General features: G+C 39.7%; 1 protein-coding gene across 6 annotated transcripts in view; it reads left to right on the forward strand.

The window, feature by feature from the left end:
• The window catches only part of RAB27A (RAB27A, member RAS oncogene family), a 30,129-nt gene extending 9,385 nt beyond the window's left edge, over window positions 1-20,744 (forward strand). For 3 of the 6 annotated variants that reach the window (XM_064722490.1, XM_064722493.1, XM_064722492.1), the window contains exons 2-7: window positions 1,160-1,275; window positions 13,338-13,510; window positions 15,083-15,168; window positions 15,797-15,900; window positions 16,579-16,702; window positions 18,407-20,744. In XM_064722490.1, the coding sequence (XP_064578560.1) occupies window positions 13,358-13,510; window positions 15,083-15,168; window positions 15,797-15,900; window positions 16,579-16,702; window positions 18,407-18,605 (666 nt within the window). In that variant the 5' untranslated portion in view covers window positions 1,160-1,275; window positions 13,338-13,357 and the 3' untranslated portion in view covers window positions 18,606-20,744. Of the gene's footprint in view, window positions 1-1,159; window positions 1,276-9,192; window positions 9,425-13,337; window positions 13,511-15,082; window positions 15,169-15,796; window positions 15,901-16,578; window positions 16,703-18,406 lie in introns of all 6 variants that reach the window. The other 3 variants (XM_064722495.1, XM_064722494.1, XM_064722491.1) reach the window with 2 other exon arrangements.
• The last annotated feature ends 1,202 nt before the right edge of the window (window positions 20,745-21,946 follow it).

The following is a 21,946-nucleotide window of genomic DNA, read 5'->3' on the forward strand; positions in this document are numbered from 1 at the left end:
GCCTGTCTGCAGCACTTGTTAAATTATAAGATTGCAGACTAGCTGGAGACACCACCCTAATTTCCTTTCTTTGCTGCTCTTGAAGCAGCTTGAGGAAAGAAACTGAGACAAGAAAGGATTGTGCAAGGACACTTGTCTGCAAATCTCACATCAGCTAAATCTTACACGGTGGGTGCAAAAGTTGCTTTGTGCACAGCTTTCAGTGCTCTCCTGTGAGCATCTCTAATGTTGGGGTGTCTGAGAGGGGACCCCCCCTTGTGGGGCTGCAGGGGCTGTGAAGGTCCTGTCTGATCCCTTGGGCCCAGTGCAGGGCTCTCCGTGCAGTGAGTGCCTGGTGCAGGATTCTGCCTCTTGCGAACTGACTCACTGAAGAGCTGGTTTACATGTTAAAGCACTAGCTTTATTTCCTTGAAGTTATTTGAATGTTTAAAATGTCTGCATGTGTCTCTTAGCACTGTGCAGGGACAGGAACTTGTAGGTTTAGTGTCTGTGTTTCAGAAAGTTTCTGGCAACATCCTCACTCTGATCTCTTCTTGGAGTTTGTTGCCTGTTGCAGTGTGTTGCGGGATCATATTCCAATAGTTGCCATCAGAAGTGGTTCAGCAGAAAGGACTGGACACAGATGCCTACAAAGCCCAGTGGTACAGCTGCCACTGTCCTCCCAAATCCTTCCAGATTCTGCTCCCATGGTCTCTCTCTGTGGTGTCTTTGCCAGTTTTGTAATCAGGAGGTTTTTCTGCTGTCCATAAAGATGAGAAATAAAACCAGTTTGGGGAACTTTGGTGCTTGCTGTATTTCAATATAGTAAACTACTGTGTTTGCTGTATTTTATTTTTTGGGTATACTTAGAAAAAGTTGTGCTCCCACATTGCAACTTCCTCTCCCTAAGACAAGGAGGAGGGTCAGTGGTTTATGCAAAGGTTCGAGGTGTATTACCTGGTTGAGGGAGATCTAGTTTGCTACTTTGTTCACTTTTAAAAGGGGGAAAAGAGATCACTTGATCGGTCAGCAAGACCACATGACAAGCAGCTGAATGTAATTAGGTGGGGAGGGTGTTTGTGTGGGGCTGGCAGCTTCCCATGCCCTGTGAATATTGGAGCTGTTAGTCTGAACTACACTATTTTGGTTTTATTTCTTTCTCTGCTGATGCTTCCTGTAGATGAGAAATGGCTCTTTTTGCATGACTATGGTATTCAAGAGATCTGACCTGTGTCAGGAAACTTGTCAGTGAAGCACATTTGGAAAACTACAGATTCATTCAGCTGTTGAACATAGGTATGTAAACACTTTCTCTTTTCTGTTTATTTTCAGAAGATTTATTACATTGTTTTCCTTGAGCTGACTGTGCCAGCTGTTCTGTTCAGAGTTTTGAAACACTGTTGCTGCACTTTAACAAGCTGCCTGGAATATTCTGACTTTGAGAGTTCAGCATTGCTGCATCCTCCTGCTCTAAAGGGAAATGTAAAGCTGGGGAGTACACTTGGTTTACGTAACACAGGCTTTGGGGTTAAATGACAAAACTGCAGCTCTTTTGTGTGTATTTAGTCTTTGCTTTTCATAAATAAATCAGTCAGACTTAAATACAAACTAGGGTAAGTTTATTAACAAAATAAATAAAATGACTGCAGCAAGCAATGTCTGGATCCAGGAGCCGTGAGATGCCTGTGCTGGTCCCAAATCATCAGCCTACATTGTCTTCTGTGGCAAACTTGTTCTGCAGGGAAGGTACAATTAGACCCCTGATAGGAAAGTGTACTGTGCAAAAAACATTGAAAATACTGAGCAGACTAACACAGTATTTTCAAATGTTGCAGTGCTTGAACTTTCCCCCCCTGTTCTTCCTGTGTTCCTATTAGCATTTCAAGTTAAATTATACTGAATAAAACAGTCCTTTAGAATGGCAGGGTTTTTAACTGCATTGTGCACCAACATGTTTGTTATCATGTTTGCTGAAGGGATGATAAAAGGGATGAACATGGTGTGTTGCACAGGCTGTTACTTTTAATTGCAAAAAAAAAATAAATTGACTAGCAAGGAACCATGAGAGCTCATCTAGTTCATTCCTTGTTCAATCGTATAGTAATGACTTGAGTCTTAAAATTAATTCTGATAAAAGCAATAGGAAGGTGGGCTGTTATTACTGTGTTTTGGATCTCCTTTGGAAGAAACTCAGAATATATGTACCCACCTGACTAAGTCATGCCATGCCACCCCAAGCATGATTTTGTAATCAAGCATCCTTTCTAGCCTTGTGTTTACCAGCATTTTCCTAGTCATGAACCAAAACTCCAGTTTTTATAGACTGCAAATAACCAAGGAGGAGTTGTTCAGAGAACAGAACAGTATTCTTCTCCACTTCTCTGGAGGTCACAAGGCTTTCCCAGGGTTTTATTTGATGTCTAGCATAGAATGTCTTAAGATGACTTTTCTCCTCCAGATCATCAACAGCTGACTTTTGTTTATAACAGAGAAGTGAGAAATTAATAAATGTAGTTCAATAAACATATTTTCTTACTGTTTCCTTATAGTCATCCCCAGTGTATGAAAAGTTGATATAAAATAAATGGGAAAAAGGATTATGTAAACATTGATGCTTGGCTTACTGTTTTTGTTTTTCCTGTGCTGTTTGGATGGCTTGGTTGTTGTAGCTGCTTCACTGTAATTTACTGTTACATAATACTTTCATTTATTGCATTACATGTGTATTTAGAATGTGTTACAGAAACTATTTCTAGCACATTTTAGTGCAGTGATTTCTAATAGCCTGAGTTATTTGAGGATTGAATTTTGATGATGCTGGAATTCTTTTTTACAGTGCAAAACAATATGCTAGCATTTGGTGCTGCTACCCTTTCCTTCACCACAGTCTTCCTGGATTTCAGTGTATTTGCATGTTTCCAATGTGTCTTTCATTTATAACAGTCTTAAACAAAATAGCCTTAGTAATTAAGCCTGGTAAAGACAAACTGGGAATCTAATTCAGCTGGGTTTCATTTAGCATGTCACTAACAATGGCATTAAAGAGAAATAGTAACATTTTTCCTGAAGAAAAAAAGTTTAAAAAGACCAACAAAAATTCAGAAACTATAGAAAACTTAGAATGTCCTCAAAAAATCTTAAAACTAGTTAATGGAAAAAGATCTGGAAGTATCTTAGTAGAAGGAGAAAAATGTGCTCTAGACAATGGGAAGGAGAAAAAGGAGTAACTTTTATTTGGTCTTCTAAAATGTTTTACTTCATAACTAAGAAACACTATAGTTCCTGCTTCTGCATTTATTTAAACACTGTGACATAGGGATACAATTTCTTTTTAAAAATCTGTTTTGATACATTGTGATGCAACTGTTGTTATAAACAGAAAAACTGGGATCTTGGTGAGGCAATTCTCTGGGAGTGAGTGGGTTGGTTAGCACAGCTCCACCATAGGCACTGCAGCTGTGCTGATTAGTGCTGAGATTTTCTTTTTTCACCAACTTAATTTATTTTTACTGAAATCTCATTATTGGATTCTTAGTTTCTTCTATAGTAAATCACATGCAGTGATTTAAAATCAAACCAAATGCTGCAAGCCAAAGCCAGTCTTTTAGCAGAAGATGAAACACTAGCACCTACTTTAATGAGACTTTTCATATAGAAATTCTTGTGGGACAGTACTCCCATTTTCTTGTGACTTGTGCTCAGAAGGGCACGGCTGAATAAATTCTTTCCTCTTACTTGCCCTTTATATTCCATTCTTCATTTCAGAGGTTTGATGCCCTTCTCAGTTATGGTGTAGAATTGTTCTGTGAAGTTGGTTTGGCAGTTTGTGTGAGATTTTTGAGTTCCTCACAAGCATACAACATTTCAGCACAGTCTGTATGCACTGTGGTGTGATAACTGCATACACATTTCCCTGACACAGTTTTTGACAGGAAACTTGCACTGCTTGGATCAATTAGAGCATTCTGACTGGCAATTTATTTTCATACAAAAGCTTTGTATATTTTTTCTGGAACTTGGGTTATAGTCTTTAGGCTTACTGCTGCCTAAGCCATCTATTAGCTATAAACAGAACCATTCTGAATTTTAATTGAAGATTTCTAAGGGTAGAGGTAGGGAATTGCCTGTTACTGTAGGTCAGTTCAAGTGAAACTTGAGGATGCTTTGTGTGCTTGAAATGTTATGAAAGAATTATTTAGGAAGGCACCTACAGCATGAAAAGCAACCTGCCAGGTTTCAGGTGAGGCTTTACTCTACAGCCATCTTGGGCCCCTCCCTCCATCTGGGAATAACTATAAGGAAAGGTATGGGCAAACTCTGGCATTGGACTTGTGCTGCTTTTTGATTTCTTTGCTCATATATTCCTCTATAACACCAATTAGTGTAAGGAATTCAGGTTTGCTGTGCTGTTTATCTCAGGAACCTTTGCTGTATATCAGGATTTAACTCTAATTCATGCTGTATTATGGGATTCTGATCTGAGCAGTGAGATAAATATTGTTGGCAACTCAGGTTGAAAAACAGCAGGCTTTTTGAATGGAAGCTTTGTGTTGAGCAGATCAGGCTGCTAATCAGTGCTTCTTTTGAATTATGCCTTCCCTGAGGCTCTAGAAAGCTGTGCTAGGACAGGAATTGAAGCCAGCATTTTGCCAAAGCACTGTCTGAGTAGTTTGGCAGACAGCAGGGCCTCAGGAGAGGGCTTGGGCAGTGGTAATTTGTGCTGCAGTTCCAGAGCTGTTCAAGGGAGGATAGGGTGGAAGTAGGGGCTTGGCTTTCAATTCCTGAAAGAAAAGCCCACTCAAACACTGTAGTTTCAGCTTTGCTTTAGTTTGAGTGATACTTTTGAGCCACAAGCACGCTCCAAAGTGGCTGTGTCTTGCTGTCACACGAAGATTTCTGTGAAGATTTGTGCTTTGCTGTTAGTGACTTCCTCAAGAGAACAGGTTGTGGCCTACTGAATACAGCCTATTTCAGGCAGAAGTGGTGTTTTATTATGTAATGGGCATGTTGAGTTATGGCCAGTGTATTCACAGCAAGTTATTCCTAGCCTTTTCATAGCATTTATGAGACATGGAAGCATTACATACACTCACTATCTCCAAACATGTTTACTGAAGAAGTCCTGCTCAGTACTGGCTGAAAAATCTCTTTCTCAGACTGTAGCTATTACAGACTCTGAAATTAAAGGCTCAGTTTCTTTTTGAGATCTCTCAGGAGCTGCCACCCACCTGTCAGACTCTTTGAAGTGTCTTGCTGCCAGCCTGCACTGCTCTCACTGGCTCTCCATGGCAGCACGATCTCAGGTAGGTCCAGTGAGCTCTGCACCTGCAAGGATGATTCTGTCAAGATTTTCTGATCTTTAAAAGATTGGGAGAAGTGAATGCTAGCTGTGAGCCTCAGTTTTATCAATCTAGATCTATCCTTCCATCTCTGTCCTTCCTTGCTTAGCATCTCTGACTGTCCTGTGATGCTGGATTTGAGGAGTAGAATAACCACCTTTTCTAGCTGCTGGACAGGGTTTTAACTGACACTTTCCCATACTTTCCCACAGATAGCTATGAACTTATTTTGCCCTGTTTGTTAAAATTAATTTAAGAAATCCCACTGATTAAATATTTTCACCAGTAACTTATTATTCCTAATGTTGTGTCTGATATTCTTGGATAATAGAGTTTTCCATCTCACTAGAAATGGATATGGCTTAGTTGTTCAGTCAGTAACTTTGATAACCAGTCAGTGTTCTGGGGAACAGGATGTTTTCACTGGTTGCTGGATGAATGATGACATTAGTCCTGCTCCAAAAGGCCATGATGCCTTGTGATTAGCTGATTTAGAAAACTTCTGATGGATTTAAAATTTTTGGATATTTCAATGGCACCTAAATAATGAGAAAGCATTTAACTTGCTAAGAAATAACCAGAAGAACAACATGTTAGAGATTCTCTATACTGTGACCCCTGTTAGTTTAGATCTCAATAGAGATCTAAGGAATGGCAGTGGCTGCTGAAGATAAGGTTGTTGAATCTTCCAATTAGCAACCAGATTAGCAAGGAAAAGTGTTTACTTCCTGTGAAAAACAAAACCCCATGTATTTCCCAGTCCAAAGGATGAAAAGATAGATTAAATTCTGCACTGCAGTTCTTCCTGCCTCACCCTTTTGTGTGCTTTCCCACATCATATTAGATGAATGATGTAATTTTATAGTCCCATTTGTATCATATTTGTGTGGTCTTCACTTTTATCTAACAATGATTAGGAAGTATCTTCAGGTGTCTGGTAGCTGAGCTTCTCCATTGACTTCTAATTGTCCTGATCAGGGTAATTCATTTTGCCAGATTATTCCTCTCTAATGCAGGATGTATCTGGTATCCATAAGCTTGGCAGTGTAACCTCTTGAAGAATTATTTCTGTATTCCAGGTTATCTGGCCTATGAGACAAGGTAGAAGGTAGCTGAGGACTTTCCTGTTCCAAAAGAGAAATATATCTATGTCTATATTGGGTTTTTTTAAGAAGCTGCAAATATTTTCCTCTGGCCATTTACAGTGTGTGCTTTAATGGAATTAAACAAAGAGCATGGCTTGACTGACATGTATTGCAGTCCACTGAATCACCCATATAGGCAGAGCACAACTTACACTTTCTTTAGCACGTTTTTTTGGAGATGCCATTTCATTTATATTCTACCTGCACATATAAACTGCTTCCTTTTTCAGCTTTTAGATTTTTAACTTTTTCTTTTAATTATTATTATTCCTCTTATTATGCATTTTCATGTGTTTGCTTATCTGCTGGAGGTCTATATCTCCTGGAAAACCAAACCATTCCTTAAAGAAATATGCAATTCTTACTATCCTGTGTGTTCTTATTCTCTTCTCCTTTACCCTTTGGTGGTTATTTCTGTGGGCAGAAATAGAAGTGTGCTCTCTTTTCTTGCCCTTCTGAATTTGAAAGCGCTGCTGAACCAGTGGGTGGTCAGAGTCATGGATATTTCCCACCTGTGAATATGACCAACTTTGTGGCTGAGACCCTTGTGGCTCCTGTTTGTCAGAAACAGTTGGAAAATGTGTGTATCTGTATTAGACTGTCCTTCATAATTCCTTGATCCCGTGAAGAGTAGGTACAGTGCAGTGATGTATTCCGGATATTAAGGTTGGGCTGTGAGGAGGGAGGTGGGTCCCAAAGTGGTCAGAATTGTCACATTCGGGAGGTGCTGAGCATTGCTCTGAGTTTCCTGTTTAGAAGCTAGTGAAAAAGCATGGAAGCACACTTGGAAGCCAGTGTGGCTTAATGCATTTATTAGAGGAAGAGGGGAATGGTTGAAGATGAAGTAAGTAGTGTGGAACTGCTTAAAAGAAATTAAAAATGCTTGCTTTACTTTCCCCAGTTACTCTGGAGTTGATTTGCTTTATACAGATGTTTCAAAGCAGCTTCTGATGAGAGTGCAAAGAGGCAACTTGTGAGGCAAAAGCTCTTGTTCCCAGGAGGGGGACAGATCAACTCTTTTCATCACATAGCATTGCAAATCTTCCTTTATCTACAGTATTTCCTTACCATGGAGCATGAACTTGTTAAGAAGTGATGAGGGAACAGAGATGGTGCTGTGCTTTTTGCACAGAAGTTGAAGCTGCACAAAGTTCCTCCTGTATGGGGAGTGTTGGATAACCAACTGCAACATTCTTGCCTTTATTCTTTGTGTTTTTTCCAGTTCCATGCTGCTTTTCATTCATTTGTGTAACTGAGATAACCTTTGAAATCCAGCTGCCTGATTGTCGGTGTGGTGATGCTGAAATGCAAATGCAATTGCAAAACTAACTGTTGTTTCATTTCCTGGCTTCTCCATTCCTGGTGTCTCCTGGTTTTCTGGAAATATAGTCAAGAAGCTGCTGTTTCCTTGCCTGGCCTGTTGTGCAAGGTTCTCACCACATCAAACCTGCTGCTCCACTTTTCTGGGTGGGATTATAATTTTCTGTATCTCCTGTAGTAACTCATTCTTACAGTGCTTTGTGTGCCCGTCAGTCCATGCTCTCAAAATGCTGAAAAATGGTTCTAGAGAACCTTCAGCTGAGTAAAAGTGAGATCAGTGTTTGGAGGCTAAAACTTCCCAGCCTGTGTTCTTGTACCTAGTTTTGCAGGTTCTTATGTATTTTGAGCACCCTTAAAATTATTTAGATCATTCCAAGAAAGAGGCACTCCTTGGACAGTGATCCTGCAATTCCTTAGAATTCATCTACAGTTGAAACTAAAAACATTGTAACAGGAAAATGTCAGGTAAAGCAATTGAAAGTAACCAAGGATTTTTTTTTCATGTTGTTTGTTACAGAAAAGCCCCACAAGTCACGGAAAGTGTCATTTTGACCAAAACTAAAGTAAGCCAGGTCATACATTTTCCTAAGAAAAACAATAGTGCAGCTCAGAACATTTTGGTGAAGTGCATATTCATTAGTTCTCTTCCCCCAGCACAGCAGGTACTTGAGTTTTTGCACAATTGTTGTCATGATGTGCTTACATTCCATTTGTATGGATCTGGCAGGTTTTAACAAAGCACATCTAACCAGGTGCTGACTAAGCAGGAACATTATTGAAGTGTCTGTCCCCTGTTTGGTGTCTGACTGAGCAGTTCTTTGAGCACTCAGGTGCTGCTGGAGCCCAGAGCAGGGTGAGGCTGAGCAGGAATGTGGTTATGGCCTCGCTGCACTGTGGTGGCAGGGACTACTGACTTACTCCTCTGCTCTCTGCGTCACTTTCTCAGTTTTTCTGCTGGAACAGATGGAGTGATACATGAAACACTCTCAAAGTGTAATTTTGTGTAGTGCCTTGGTGAAAAAAAAAGTGTATGAATTGATGTGCACTTGCAGATTCATCAAATCTGTACAAATCCCACTGAGAGACCTGTAGTGTTTTCTCTTTCTGTTTTTGGGGGATTTTGGTTTAATTTCTCCCCAATGCCCATGTCAACTCTAATCACAAGCCTCAACAGAAAGGAAACAGTTTACATGAAAGACTGCTGTATTCTCAAACCAGAGGTAAAAAATGTAAAGCTGTAACTGAGCAGGTGTGATCCATATACTCCATCATTATTGCATTTTTGAATGAAAACCCCTCCTGGGAACAATGTAATTGTTTAAAGATGTGTGGGTGATTTTGCAGCAACTTTAGATCGGTTCCAAGGCAGGTCTTGCACAAATCTCTTTTGAAATGCTGTTTGCCTCTAGGAATAAAAGGGACATGTGAGCTGTGTAATTGCTTGCCAGCCATGCAGTGAGGCAGCACCCTCCTAGACACAGACACGGGCACACCTCTATCTCTGAGCACCCATCAACGTGGATGCAAACAGCTGACACGTAAGCCTCTGGGCTGTGTGCTGAAGAGGTGGTGCTGGAAAAGTACTCCTGCTGGAAGTACTATCTCCAGTGTGCCCTAACTATTCCTTTTGCAGAGTTTGGGGTAAGTGGTATGCCTTACTTTAAACTGATGTGCTTGAGGATTATCTGATTAGGGGCATGTTCAGATTTCCTGAATTTTACACTGTGTATGTATGCATGTTTTTATTTGCAGATTAATGCTTCTGGGGTTTTTTTTTTTTATTTGCTTGTTTCTATGTATTCATCTCTTTTGCCCTCCTCCTTTTTCCTTCTTTCCATCAGCTCAGTAGCAGCACAAGAGTTGCATGTTTTGTTTAAGGCCAGTTCAGGAAGCATATTCCCTATTCCCATACTGCACGGGGGAAATCCTGCATGCCAAGCCAATTTCCTTAATTTATACAGCAGCAAATCTGCCATAGTCTGGAATATTTTATCACACAATAGTGCTGTCATATCTGTGTCCCAGAGGCAAAAAGATGAACCCATTAACACTGATGTCTGTAATGTGAAGTATCTCAGACTAGGAAATGCAGGGAACAAGAAGAGCACTTGATTTGGAGAGAATCCTTCCTTGATAAGGCCTGATGTGTGTGTGTGTGTGTGTGTGTGTGGAGGCTGCAGGGCAGCAGCTGTACAGGCACAGCTGTGGGGGTCCTGCCAGCCATGGAAAAGGCCAGTGGAGCTTTTCCAGCACTTGTTCATAGCTCTTGTCCCTCTGCATACCAGGCAAAGGGCAAAGCCAGAGCTGAATGGGATTTCAGGAGGGATTTACAACAGGCAAAACTGTGGAGGGCTTGATGTAGAGCTTAAAACTTTGTCCATTGGTGATTTTTTTTTTTTTTTTAACCAAGGAGTTCATACTCTTAGAAGCAAGATATGGGAACAGTTTTGTTTTGGTGACCTGGTGAATTCTAATTGTATCATTAGTTTTTTTCAGAATCTTCCTTTTCTGCCTCCTACTCTCCTGTTATATGAGGTATGGAAAAGTGGAAGGAAAGACTGGAAAGTGTGAAGTAATAAAGCCTATTTTAAAAAAAGGCAAAATTGGAAGGAAAAAATGGGGTGGGTTTGAGTAAGAGGGCCATGATTTTTAAAAGCTTCACAGCAGTTTTTGCTGTGAATATACTTTACAGTGAATCTATTCTTATTTCTGTTATGTGAAACGGAATGTGTCTGGACACTAGGACTGCAGGTCTCGGAAGTAGAGGGTGGAGATCACTTTTTAAATATTTGTACAGGGAGGAGGACAAGGCTTGAAACTGCTATGAAAATAGCTCTTTACATGTCTCCGAGGATAGGTTAACTCTGCAGGGTTTCACAAGAACCACTCCCTGGAGATATTTGAATAATAGATTGACTTTGTGGGGTGCAGTGAGAGGTGTGTGCATTTCAAAACCAGAGGAGAAAATTTCCTTCTCAAGCAAATCTTTTAGAAGACATTTTTAGAACCCTTCTTGTGAAGGGTTCCTCACCCTCTGTCAGTCCTTTGGAAGTTGTATTTTTTACCAAGTACAGGGAGAATTGAATGGGCCAAATGATGAGTGTTTATCCTGACAGACACATTACAAATCAGATATGACACTAGGAATATCTTTTTTTGCCTAATCTTGACCTTTCTGTTTCGGCCAGAGCTTTCACACAGCCCTGTCCAGTGGAAGGTGCAGCTGAACTGTAACAGTTCCCTACAGCTCCGAGGCAGAGCTGCAGTGCCCTTCCTTCCTCTGTGTGGTCTTGCTGAGGGTAAATCAGCAGTGATCAGCTGCACTGTCATTGGTACTGGTTAACAAAAGTATATTCTGTGCACCTACAGCCACCCAACAGAAACCTCTGTGCAGGTGGCATAGCACAGTAAGAGGCATGAAGCAAGCTTGTCTTTGTGTAATGCACCGCCCTAAGATTTACATCTAAGTTTTTAAAAGCAACAATCAATTTAGGGATCTCGAGACTGAAAGAACAAGTGCTTGAGTAGAGGATGAGCTTACACAGCTCTTAGCCCTTTGAGAACATGAGGACAAAGGAAACACCATGTGTGAGATGGAAGTCTAAATAAAATGCAGTCTTCAAAAAAATCCATCTCTGTTTTTTAAAATACTTTTCCTTTTCTTCTGATACATTTCAACGAAAAGACTTTAGTAGAGCTACAAGAGAGGTGATCTGGTTTTACTTTTTTTTCCTTTGCCAACAGGGGAGAGGATTTAAAAAATGAAACAAGCCCCCCAAAATTATTTTTGCTGATACATGTGAGTGTGTCTGATGGATCAGAGTTCTTAATTTCTTCTGAAAATGTTCTTTTGTCAGTGTTTGGGCTGCCTGTTCAATTTGCTTACTTGAATATGCTTTTCCTTCAGACCTGTGTGGTGGATGCAGTCCTGCAGCTGTGGTGCATTTATGTAAAAAGCTCACTGATCATTTTTGCTGCAGAGCTCTCCCTTTCAGCCTTCTACTCTATTGCAAAACTTTGGTTAAAACACAGCAGTAGGATGTGAATTAGCCAGCTGTGGCCTAGTGGTGAGTGTGAACTCTGTCACCTAAACCCCCTTCCTGCAAGCTTTTACTGGCATTGATGGCATAATGTGAAATACACGTTGGCTGGGAAAGGGAGACTTCGGTGCTTTTCAAAAATGGAAAAAAGTGTCAGCTCCTTTCCACTGACTCTTCAGCTGGAGAATATCTGGGGTAAATCTGACCAGTCTGCTTTTTAGTAAGCTGCTTATGGCCACATCAAGCAGTCACAGCTCTGCCTTGTAACCAAGAGCGGCACCATTATGAAGGTGTGAAGCTTTAAGATGGTTACGGTTTCAGCTGAATGGTGGTGATTGACGCCCACATGCTGGAGACACAGTTTGTTCCAGACCTCAAGCTGTGAGTTGATATTCAAGAAATTAATTGGTGTTTTGCCATTGATGTAAACTACTGCAGTGTTTGGCTTGAAATTAATATCTTTATCTAGTTCAAGCTACAAGTAGTTTCAAAAATACTTACAGTGAAGCAGCAGATATTACTCTTTCAAAATTTTATTTAATAATCTATTTTTTTGCATTTTTGGCATCTTTTTCTGTCCTTCATAAGAGGCAATTTTATGCCGGTTTTCTGTTGCTTTTAGAGTGGTTATTTTAGGCTTATCTTTTCATGTTCATGTCTTTGAACACAGCACAAGGCAGCTCTCTACTGTTTGTTTTGGGGGAGGGAGGCTCAGTAGCTACTCAACAGGAAAGTGCCAGTGCAATTACATCAGCTTTTCTAGTACACGTGAAATTTGCCAGTGATTTTTGTTACACATTTTAGTTGTTCCTGCACTTAGATCAGACTATAGAGAATATGGTTATTTTTAAAAAGGCAGAAAAAAGAGAGAAATTTCTTAAATGTGTAATGAGCCATGGAAAAAAAATGTGTGTGTTTGTTTAATGTCAATTCAGGATCAAGATTTAGTTTGAATGGCTAGCTAGGATCACAACACAAACTTTAAAAATTGAAAATTCTTCTTCAAAACCAAAATCTCAAGAAGAGTCTTATTCAAGACTAAAAAATAGCTATTAATAGAAAATTACTTTAAATATAGTGGACAGTCCAGGAATTTTTTTTTTCATATGTTACTAATGCCATAGTGAGTATGAGAATTGCATTGCTAGTACAATTAAGTAGCTTTTGCCTGCTTCCAGGAGGATTAGAAACAGTTCTGCAGTTTCTGTTCCAGATACCTTGAATAGTTGGACCTTGATTTTCAGTCTTGCCTGAGGAAGTCAGAATTGCGCTGCCTTCCCTTTCCAGTAAGAGGAACGTAATAAAACTAAAAATGCACTTTTTTCAGTCACAGCTGCATTTGATATTGGTAATTTGTGCAATTGAGAGTTTAAAGTGAAGTTGGTGTAAAGGAGCACAGAACTGGCCCCACCACTTGCTGCTTTGTAGTTCAGGGAGTGATTTGTGTTTTAAACATTTGTCAGAAGTCCTGGCAGAGCTCTGCACTAACTGTTCCTTTGTGCTTTGCTTCTAAGGTGCCGCCTGAATTCTCACTATGTCTGATGGGGACTACGATTACCTCATAAAATTCCTAGCACTTGGTGATTCTGGAGTAGGAAAGACCAGCCTTCTTTACCAATATACAGATGGCAAATTTAATTCCAAATTCATCACAACGGTGGGCATTGACTTTCGGGAAAAGAGAGTGGTGAGTTTGTATGAAATGTGCTACTCGGAAATGGTGTCTGTCTGTGTGTAGGCCTGCAATCAGTGTTATTGTGTGCTTCATTCTGGGACAGGAAAGGCCTCATCTGACCTGGCTGTTTTTGTCATTGCTGTGTACAGACTCATTTCCCCAGAAGTTAAAGAGCTGACTTTAAGAAAGCATTTCTTTCTGCTCAGCAAGTGTTGATGAGTGTGTCACCTCTGTGACTAGTGCACACAAGACCTGGAGTAGCACTTGTACTGTTGAACTCTCTTCACAAGGAAGAACTGAACTGTAGTAAAATGTTTTTGCTGGGTATGAACTGAAATGGCTACTGAACAACGGTGCAGTTTTTTAAACATGTAAATGAAACGGTACATGCAGCTGATCTGGCTTCCTAAGCAGTCACTGCTAGCAGAGGAAAATTATGAAATATAAGGTTGCTTTTTTCAACCCCTGAATTGTTATAAAATTCTAAGCAAATGTACTTCTCATATGAAGCTGAGCATTAGAATGCCATAACCAATTGGATGCTGGTCCTTTCTGTTCTGAGAAATGGAGTTGGCACAAGCTTTTTGTTTTTACATACAGGTATTAAATGTCTCTCATTGTAGCCCGGTGACTTCCTGTGCCCAGAAATCTGGATGGGGTAATGGGCATTGTGCAGACTGGTTTTTGGTGCATGGCATGCACCACAGTAGTTCAAGAACTAGATATCTTAGTAAAATGCCAAACTGGTCCCTTGAATAAGTCATTGTCCCTTTAGTGGGATTGTAAACATGGTGGTTTACATGATCAGCATATTTGATAACTCAGGACAAGGTTTAGGCTTCAGAGCTTGAATCCTATAATAGATAAACTTGCTGAATTTGTGGAATTCTAAAGATCTGTTTGTAGCTCTTGTAAGCTTAGATACAATGACATTTGAAGGTAACGAAGATGACTTAACTTGAAGCATTCTAAACAAGAAATGAATCTATTTTTATCTGATCCTTCCAAGACTAATAAGTGCCCTTATTTATTTTTTCATGCCGAGCAAACTCTTCAGCTTTTATTTTTATCATCCAATTTCTGCTTTATAAGCTGTGATCTGATAAGATCTACCCTCAGCAATTTTTCAGCAGCATTTTGGCAGCTAAGTAGAGATGTCATTATCTCTTGAGTATATCCTGTTTGCTAATGAGGTTCTGCTACTACTACAAATACATTGCCAGATGTCATTGTTGCTTTCTTAGATTTTATTTTGAACATGATGTAAGGTAGTAAAAAACCCAGAAAATCAAAATATGAAAATTCATTTTGTCTTGTGGCTCTAAGTATCTATCTGGAGTCCCTAGTCTATTGGGCCCTGGTTTTGCAGTTTCCCTTTTACCCTTATTTTTAAATATTTAATTGGATGCAATATTAAAATGTATCTCATACTACTTTTGCCTTACAAAGCAGAGGATTGAGTTGTAGTTGGCATCTGTGCATCAGCAGTGCTAATTTTGCTGCATTTAATGACTTTAAATGTCAGTTCTTTTGTGTTCTGTAGCAGCTGGACTGGTAACAGTCCTGCAAATTTACCTCTTCCAGGTGTATAGACCCAATGGGCCAGATGGTGTTGGTGGCAGAGGACAGAGGATCCATCTTCAGCTCTGGGACACTGCAGGGCAGGAAAGGTATGGCCCAAGATTGCAATGGGAGCTCACTGTAACAGCAATGGAAAGCTTCCTATGAGCACCCATTAAATTCTAACTGTAATTTACAACTGTAGAACACAAACCCTGTGATTATTGCTTTTTAGTCTTTTTTGTTCATAGCCAGCACATATAGACACTTTTAAAGCTTGTCTTTTTAAAGTTCTCTTAAGTTTCTGTAAATATGTTGATGTCTTGGGAAAGTCAGACAGGCAAAAGCATCTCAAAGGATTCTTTTCTATTGACCTATCAAAAGACTAGCATTCTTGTGGTTGTTAATCTTAAATTCAAGGACTGATGTATATAGGGGATAAATTTTTGTTCAAAGTTAGAATTTCATTATTGTTTGCATTTTTGAGTCTTGATCAAGGCATGCTTTATAGTGAAGACTGTTTAAAGCTCTCACACTCAAGTCTCCTTGATGCCTTAGGCCTTGATTAGGCCACAGTCATGTTAGCAATTTTTCTTACACAGTCCCTGCCTCAGCAAAACAACTATGAATATTTCCTTCTGGTTCATTCAGTCTTAAGTTACCTCAGTTCTTCTGTGATTGTAAGCAATTATGTTTTCAAAGTCAGATGAGCAAATTAATTTCTCTTTGCTGGTCTAGGTTTCGTAGCTTGACTACAGCTTTCTTCAGAGATGCCATGGGGTTTCTTCTGCTCTTTGATCTGACAAATGAGCAAAGCTTTCTAAATGTCAGGAACTGGATAAGTATGGCTTTTTTTTTATTTTTACTTTCTTTGCATGGGTGAAATGGGGTGTGGGGGTTATGTTTGTAAATATAAAGTGTCACTGAGAATTAGAGGTTAAAATACTGGTTTTTTATGGCTTTTCCAGTAAAATAATGTAAATGTTGTATTATAATTGTAATAGCTGCTAGTGATGGCTTCTAGGGCTCACCTGAAATTCAGCTTTGCCTATTGAACTTGGATTTTAACATATATAAAAGAAAGCTGAGACCATATCCTATCCCTGGCTCTGGTGCTGTTCAGTAATTTAAGTGTGTGGGAATCCTATGCTAAAGTATTTTGGCTCACCTGAAGCTTTGTCAGCAAAACATAAAGGAAGGCAAATCTTACTTGGCTGGTATATCCAGGCAAAGGAGTTCCCAAACTGCATCATCCATCTGGAGAGGGAAGCAGATCCTTTCCTGGCACTCCCTGTAGGTGCTTAGTGACTGTAACTCCTTCAGCTGCAAATGCATAAGTTTCTGTGCTAACTCTGCCCGGGTTCTGTTTCCCTGGATTTTTCCCTGGGGATGTGACAGTGGAAGCCCTCAGGGCCAGTGGAGAAGGGCTGTGGGCCAGCAGAGCAGCCTTGGTTTGTGGTGCTGTTCCTAGGGAGGGTGTGTGACAGTGACTTGTGACCCTCTTCATGTTGCATTGCCAGGTCAGCTACAAATGCATGCCTACTGTGAAAACCCAGACATTGTGTTATGTGGAAACAAGAGTGACCTGGAGGACCAAAGAATGGTGAAGGAAGAAGATGCTAAGGAACTTGCAGAAAAATATGGGTATGTAACTTTCTTCCAATTATTGCTGTGTTTAGAGCAGAATGAGATATTTTCTGTAATGCTTTTTTCTGTATACTGAAAGGTTATTGTGAGAATAAGCATTTTAGAATGCTTAACTGCTTGGTATGATATCTTTTTTTTCTGTTTGAGATGAATATTTTCTTCATTGCTTAAAAATAAGTACTTAGTATTGCAGTAATCTTGCACAGGAGATTGGGTAATCTTTGCTTGGCAGTAAACAGTGTAAATTTTCACAAACTTTCTGGAAAAGAGAGAGAATTTAGAGAGGCAGGTGAATAATGGAGTCACTTCTTTGCTCTTACCTGTGCTGAGGCATCTGCACTCCCACAGGCTCTTGGAGTCTGAAAACGGAGTCAGACCAGCAGGAAGGCAGGGCAGCCTTGCCCTTCCCCTTCCTCCCAGGCACGGGTCTGTGCCTCTGAAGGAAGTGTGTGAAATCTTTGTTACTATCAGATATTAATTTGTACTTTTATACTCCCTTAACTCTTTAATGGGGCTTATCTTTGGATTACCTTTGCTTTTCACTGAGAATCAAAAACACATTTCTGAGGGAAATCACCTGATGCATTTGTTGTGTTTTAATTCACATAGTGGAGCAATTTTCTAGCACATGAACTGGACTTCTCAAAGGAAAGCTAAGTTGAATGATGTGCTCCAACCACTAATCCACCTTTGTGTGGAGGGATAGAGTAGAACTGCTCCAAAGTAAAGCCCACAGGACAGGCAGTAGTGGGAACACTGGCTCCTCAGTGCAAGCTGCCTTGTTCTGCAGGTCTTCTGCTGTGTCATGATGTTTACTAGGCAAAGTTAGTTTGCTTTGGCCTTAAAGAATCATTAGAGAAAAATCAGAAGCAGACTGTCTATGAGAGAGAAATGGTTTAGTGCAGTTATACCTTCTTACTTTTTCCTTCTGGGAAAATGCTTGTTTGAAGTCAAGTCCGTGTCACACAGACAACAGCAAGTGCATGTGGTACTTTAACCAGCTGTTAGTGAAGGAGCAAGAAGTTTTAAACAGCAGCAGATAGCATGTGACCAGATCTTAAATCTCTTTGCATGTGACTTCTGAAAATGATTTATGCAGTATTTATCTTTGTGGCTGAAAATGCAACTTAATTTAGGAATAGTGATCTGAAAGTCAAGGTTATGGGTCACATCCAATCTGTAGGCAGTTACAAAGTTCTCTGCCCTGTAGAGGTGAGACAGGATGGCTCTAGGAGTCACTTTCTTGTGAGGGGAGGCAAGATAAATCCTGCTGCAGTGAACAATCTTCTGATAAGTAAGGTGTGAGGTAGTGAATGACCCCTTTTGTGGAAGGGCCTTGTATAGATATGTGATATATTTGAAACAGATTGCAAGAGACCTGCACAGACACAGCAAGAGACTCTTGGCCACTCATTGGGTCTTGCATGTTAAGAAAGAAATACTTAAAATTCTGAAGTGATGGTATCAGTTTGCTGGGCAGTAACACAGATGCAGCCACTGTAGCACCGTGCTGTGGGGAGCACTATGTACAGAAAGCAATAGCTACAGATCCACAGTGGAACATCCTGACCACAACAGTGAAGAAACAAGCAATGTACTTTAGAAACCAAGGTGAAGAACTTTTCTTAACAAAGACATAGGTGTTCTGAGCACTGAGATTTCTTCTTTTATGTAAGAAAGTTTATTATTTGTCTCCTGCAGAATCCCGTATTTTGAAACCAGTGCAGCAAATGGGAATAATGTAAGCAAAGCCATTGAAACTCTGCTTGACCTCATAATGAAGCGCATGGAACGATGTGTGGATAAATCCTGGATCCCTGAAGGGGTGGTGCGCTCCAATGGGCACAGCTCTACAGAACAACTGAATGAGGAGCAAGAAAAAGGCAGATGTGGCTGTTAGCCCAGTTACAATTAACTTTCATGTGTATGATACAGTACAGTTGCAGCTTACCTGTTTAACTTTGGGACAAATTGCTTTGTGTAGTTATTTAATCAGCTCTATTAATTCTTGGTAAGAATTTTTGTTTGCTTTCTCTCAAACAATGTTGGTCTCCACTTGTAAGGTATGCAGTTTATTAGCTTTGGGACAGAGGTTTAATTTGGTTTAGCACTGGATGTTCCTCCAATTCTCTGCTTGGGAGGAAAGGGGAAGAAAGGAATTTTCATTACCAAATTCAGAAACATATCTCTGTGGGCAGCCAGAAAGGGTAGGCTTGAGTTGAAGGGTTGCAATTGCCCTTGGCAGTCTCCATTAACTACACAGAGTAGGCATTTAGATTAGATATTGTGACAGCTCTTGGTGTCTCCTAACAACACGATAAGCAACTTGCTTCTTGGTTTTAAACAGAAACATTTAATCATTTCACCATTTAATAACAATCTTAAAGAGCACATCCTGTGTTTTCCACAAAAGTCTGAGAGTAGATTATCCTTGCTCTCCTAATCCATCAGTTTTCAGTGATGAAAACCAAAGGGAAGCACTTCAGTACAGAATAAAAAGCTCCAGAGAAGCACAGGGGTGTGCTTGGGGCATGTCATGTAATTGAACATGTAAACTACAACTGTACTATATGAAATACATCCAGTGCAGCCTATGAGATCTCCTGACATCATTTGAATTTCTAGAACATGCATGTATGTAAATTTACAAGTAAATGGCATAACTGTGCATCTGTTACGTTTCTTTCATATTGCTACTCATGTTTTAACAGGAATGTAGGGCAGCCTAGATGTCAGGAAAATTTCATCAGAGTTGGTGCTTTGCACTGAATTTGTTTTACCAAACACAGATTGAGAATGTTTCTTCAAATTTAGATTGAGAAACGAATGATTATTGTCTTCTGGTGAGATGCAGCTAAGATACTAGTCCTGTAGATCAGTATTTCTATGAATTTATAATGCTCATTTTATTCTGCCAACCTTCGTGTCCTGAACATCTTGGTTATCTTATAGTAATTTATGGCTTGTTCATTTCCTTTATATTGTATTTTAAAAAGAATATAGTTGTTTTTCTCTCTCCCCAGCTATGGATCACATAAATGTAATTTTTGGTTTCAGTGGATCATGTTACTCTAACTATTTTTATTTATTCACGTGACCTAGGAAACAATCAGTATTTTTTGGGTTTTTGCCCAGACTGATTTATAAGATGTGCCTACCAAACTGTTTTCTACCCTGGCAGAGGTTGTATAATTGTAAGGTATTGCCAATTAAAGTCATAACATGCCAAATTGAGTCTTGTTACAGACCTTCCAGAGCAACTTGTTTACAGAACTCCAAAGCTATTGCTTCTTTAGAAATTATGTATTTATTTATTTAAATATTCTAACTACTGCAATTTCAGACAAGTATTGATATCAGTTACGAACATGAATTGCAGCATTACAAAATTTTTGAAGGAAGGACCAAAAATGTTTCTAGAATAGGCTCTAAGGAAAAATATTTGATGTAGCTTCTGGTTATATTAATTAATACAAGAGTGTTTAAACTAGGGTCTTAAAATATTTTACACAGTAATGCATTGTTCTTTAACAAACACAATGTGTAAATATTAGATTTTTATCACAGCCTACACAGAATATTTTAAAAGTGCAATATAATTTGACTGCTCTGGGGCTAGGACAGAGGTAAAAGAAATTTATATGAGTATAGGGTTTTGGTTTTTTCTACTCCACTTCTAAAATGCTTGTAGACCGGAGTTACTGTAGTTTAATTCAGAGTGCCTTTTGAAGTTACCATCATGTTTCTGACCAGTAGAGTAAGAAACTCTAGTGTAAGACACAATACATTTCAATGTACTTCAGTGTCTGAATTTCTTTTAATGTAACTCTTTGGTTTTCAGAGGGTTGCAGTGGAACTTTGTCATGCATTAACTTAAAATGGGAGTTTTTGTGCTTATAGCTCCATCCAGTTCCTGAAAACTTTAAGGATTACTGCAACCAGCTATTGAGCTAAGTGACTACTGAAATAGTGTAAAAATATTTCCTTTTGAATACTTATGTTTAAATTGGATATTAAATATTAAATACTGAAACTGTCATATTTGTGTCATGCCTATTATTTGTAACTATTTGCAAAGAGGATCTACATAAAATTGCTTTGATGTCAGCCTTTGAAATGTGCCATAAGATTTATCTGTTTGAGTTATTGTGTGACAAAACTTTTGTTCCCTTTTAAACTCTCATGAGAAATCACAGTAAATGTTTCTTGACAGTAAATTACATTGCTCTTACTGGACTAGTACTGGTTTAAAGAAACAAGAATTCTTAGGTGATGTGAAACTCTTATTTCAAGAAAAGTTGTTTCCATTCAGTGTCAGATGGATCTGTAATTGAACAAAATTTTGGAAAGTGTTTCCATTAAGATGGATTGTCCCAGGATTTCTTATAATAATATAAAATAGTTAAACATTCCTGACATGAACTTTGCCAGCACTGTTGAACTGAACTGTAACATTTCCTGTTGTCTCAGTTCAGTGTCAGTCCGTGTCCTGCGCTGTCCCTGTGCGTTGTGAGGATTCTTTGTTCAGATGTCTCCAAGGTCTGTGCTGTGGTTGAGGTACTTGGTGACCCTCTCTTCCCTTGAGCAAACCAGTCAGACAGGAGCCTGGTGAATGCTGGGTGATGCCAGGAGGAGCTCAGACCCAGAGAGGACAATGGAGACATCAGTTCTGTGCTCATGAGACGTTCAGAATGCTGCTCATCTGAGCGTGTCGCGTGCTCGGAGCAAAGGGAATCAAGCAATATGTTTTGTCAACTTCATTGCTTCTACAAAGGTAAGGAGCCTGATTTTTCAGAGTAACTGCTTCCATCAAGAGCAGTGTCTATTACCAGGTAGGTTATAATGTGCTGCTGCTATTCAGAGGTTCCTTGACAGGCAAGAGAATGAGCTGAACTAAACCTCATTCATTTTAAAAAGGGCAAGTGTCAAATGTCACTGGGTATTCCCCCTGGGCTCAATAACCCTATGTAGTAGTGCTAGCTGGAAAAAACATTTTTCAGATAAGGGGATGAGCATCCTGGTCCAAAGCAGGCTGACCAAAACAAAAGTGTGCTGCTGTGGCAGATAAGGCCAGCTGCATCCAGGGCTGCACTGGTAAAATGAAGGTGGCAGGTTGGGAAAATCAGTCTTTCCTTGTCTTCAGTAATTGTAAGATTGACTGGAGTTCTGTGCCCTCTTTGGGACACCTCAGTAGAAGAAAGGCATTGACACATGGAGTGGGTCCAGCAGATGCTATGAAGA

The sequence above is a fragment of the Zonotrichia leucophrys genome, chromosome 10 (assembly GCF_028769735.1).
Source record: "Zonotrichia leucophrys gambelii isolate GWCS_2022_RI chromosome 10, RI_Zleu_2.0, whole genome shotgun sequence".
Lineage (NCBI taxonomy): Eukaryota > Metazoa > Chordata > Aves > Passeriformes > Passerellidae > Zonotrichia > Zonotrichia leucophrys.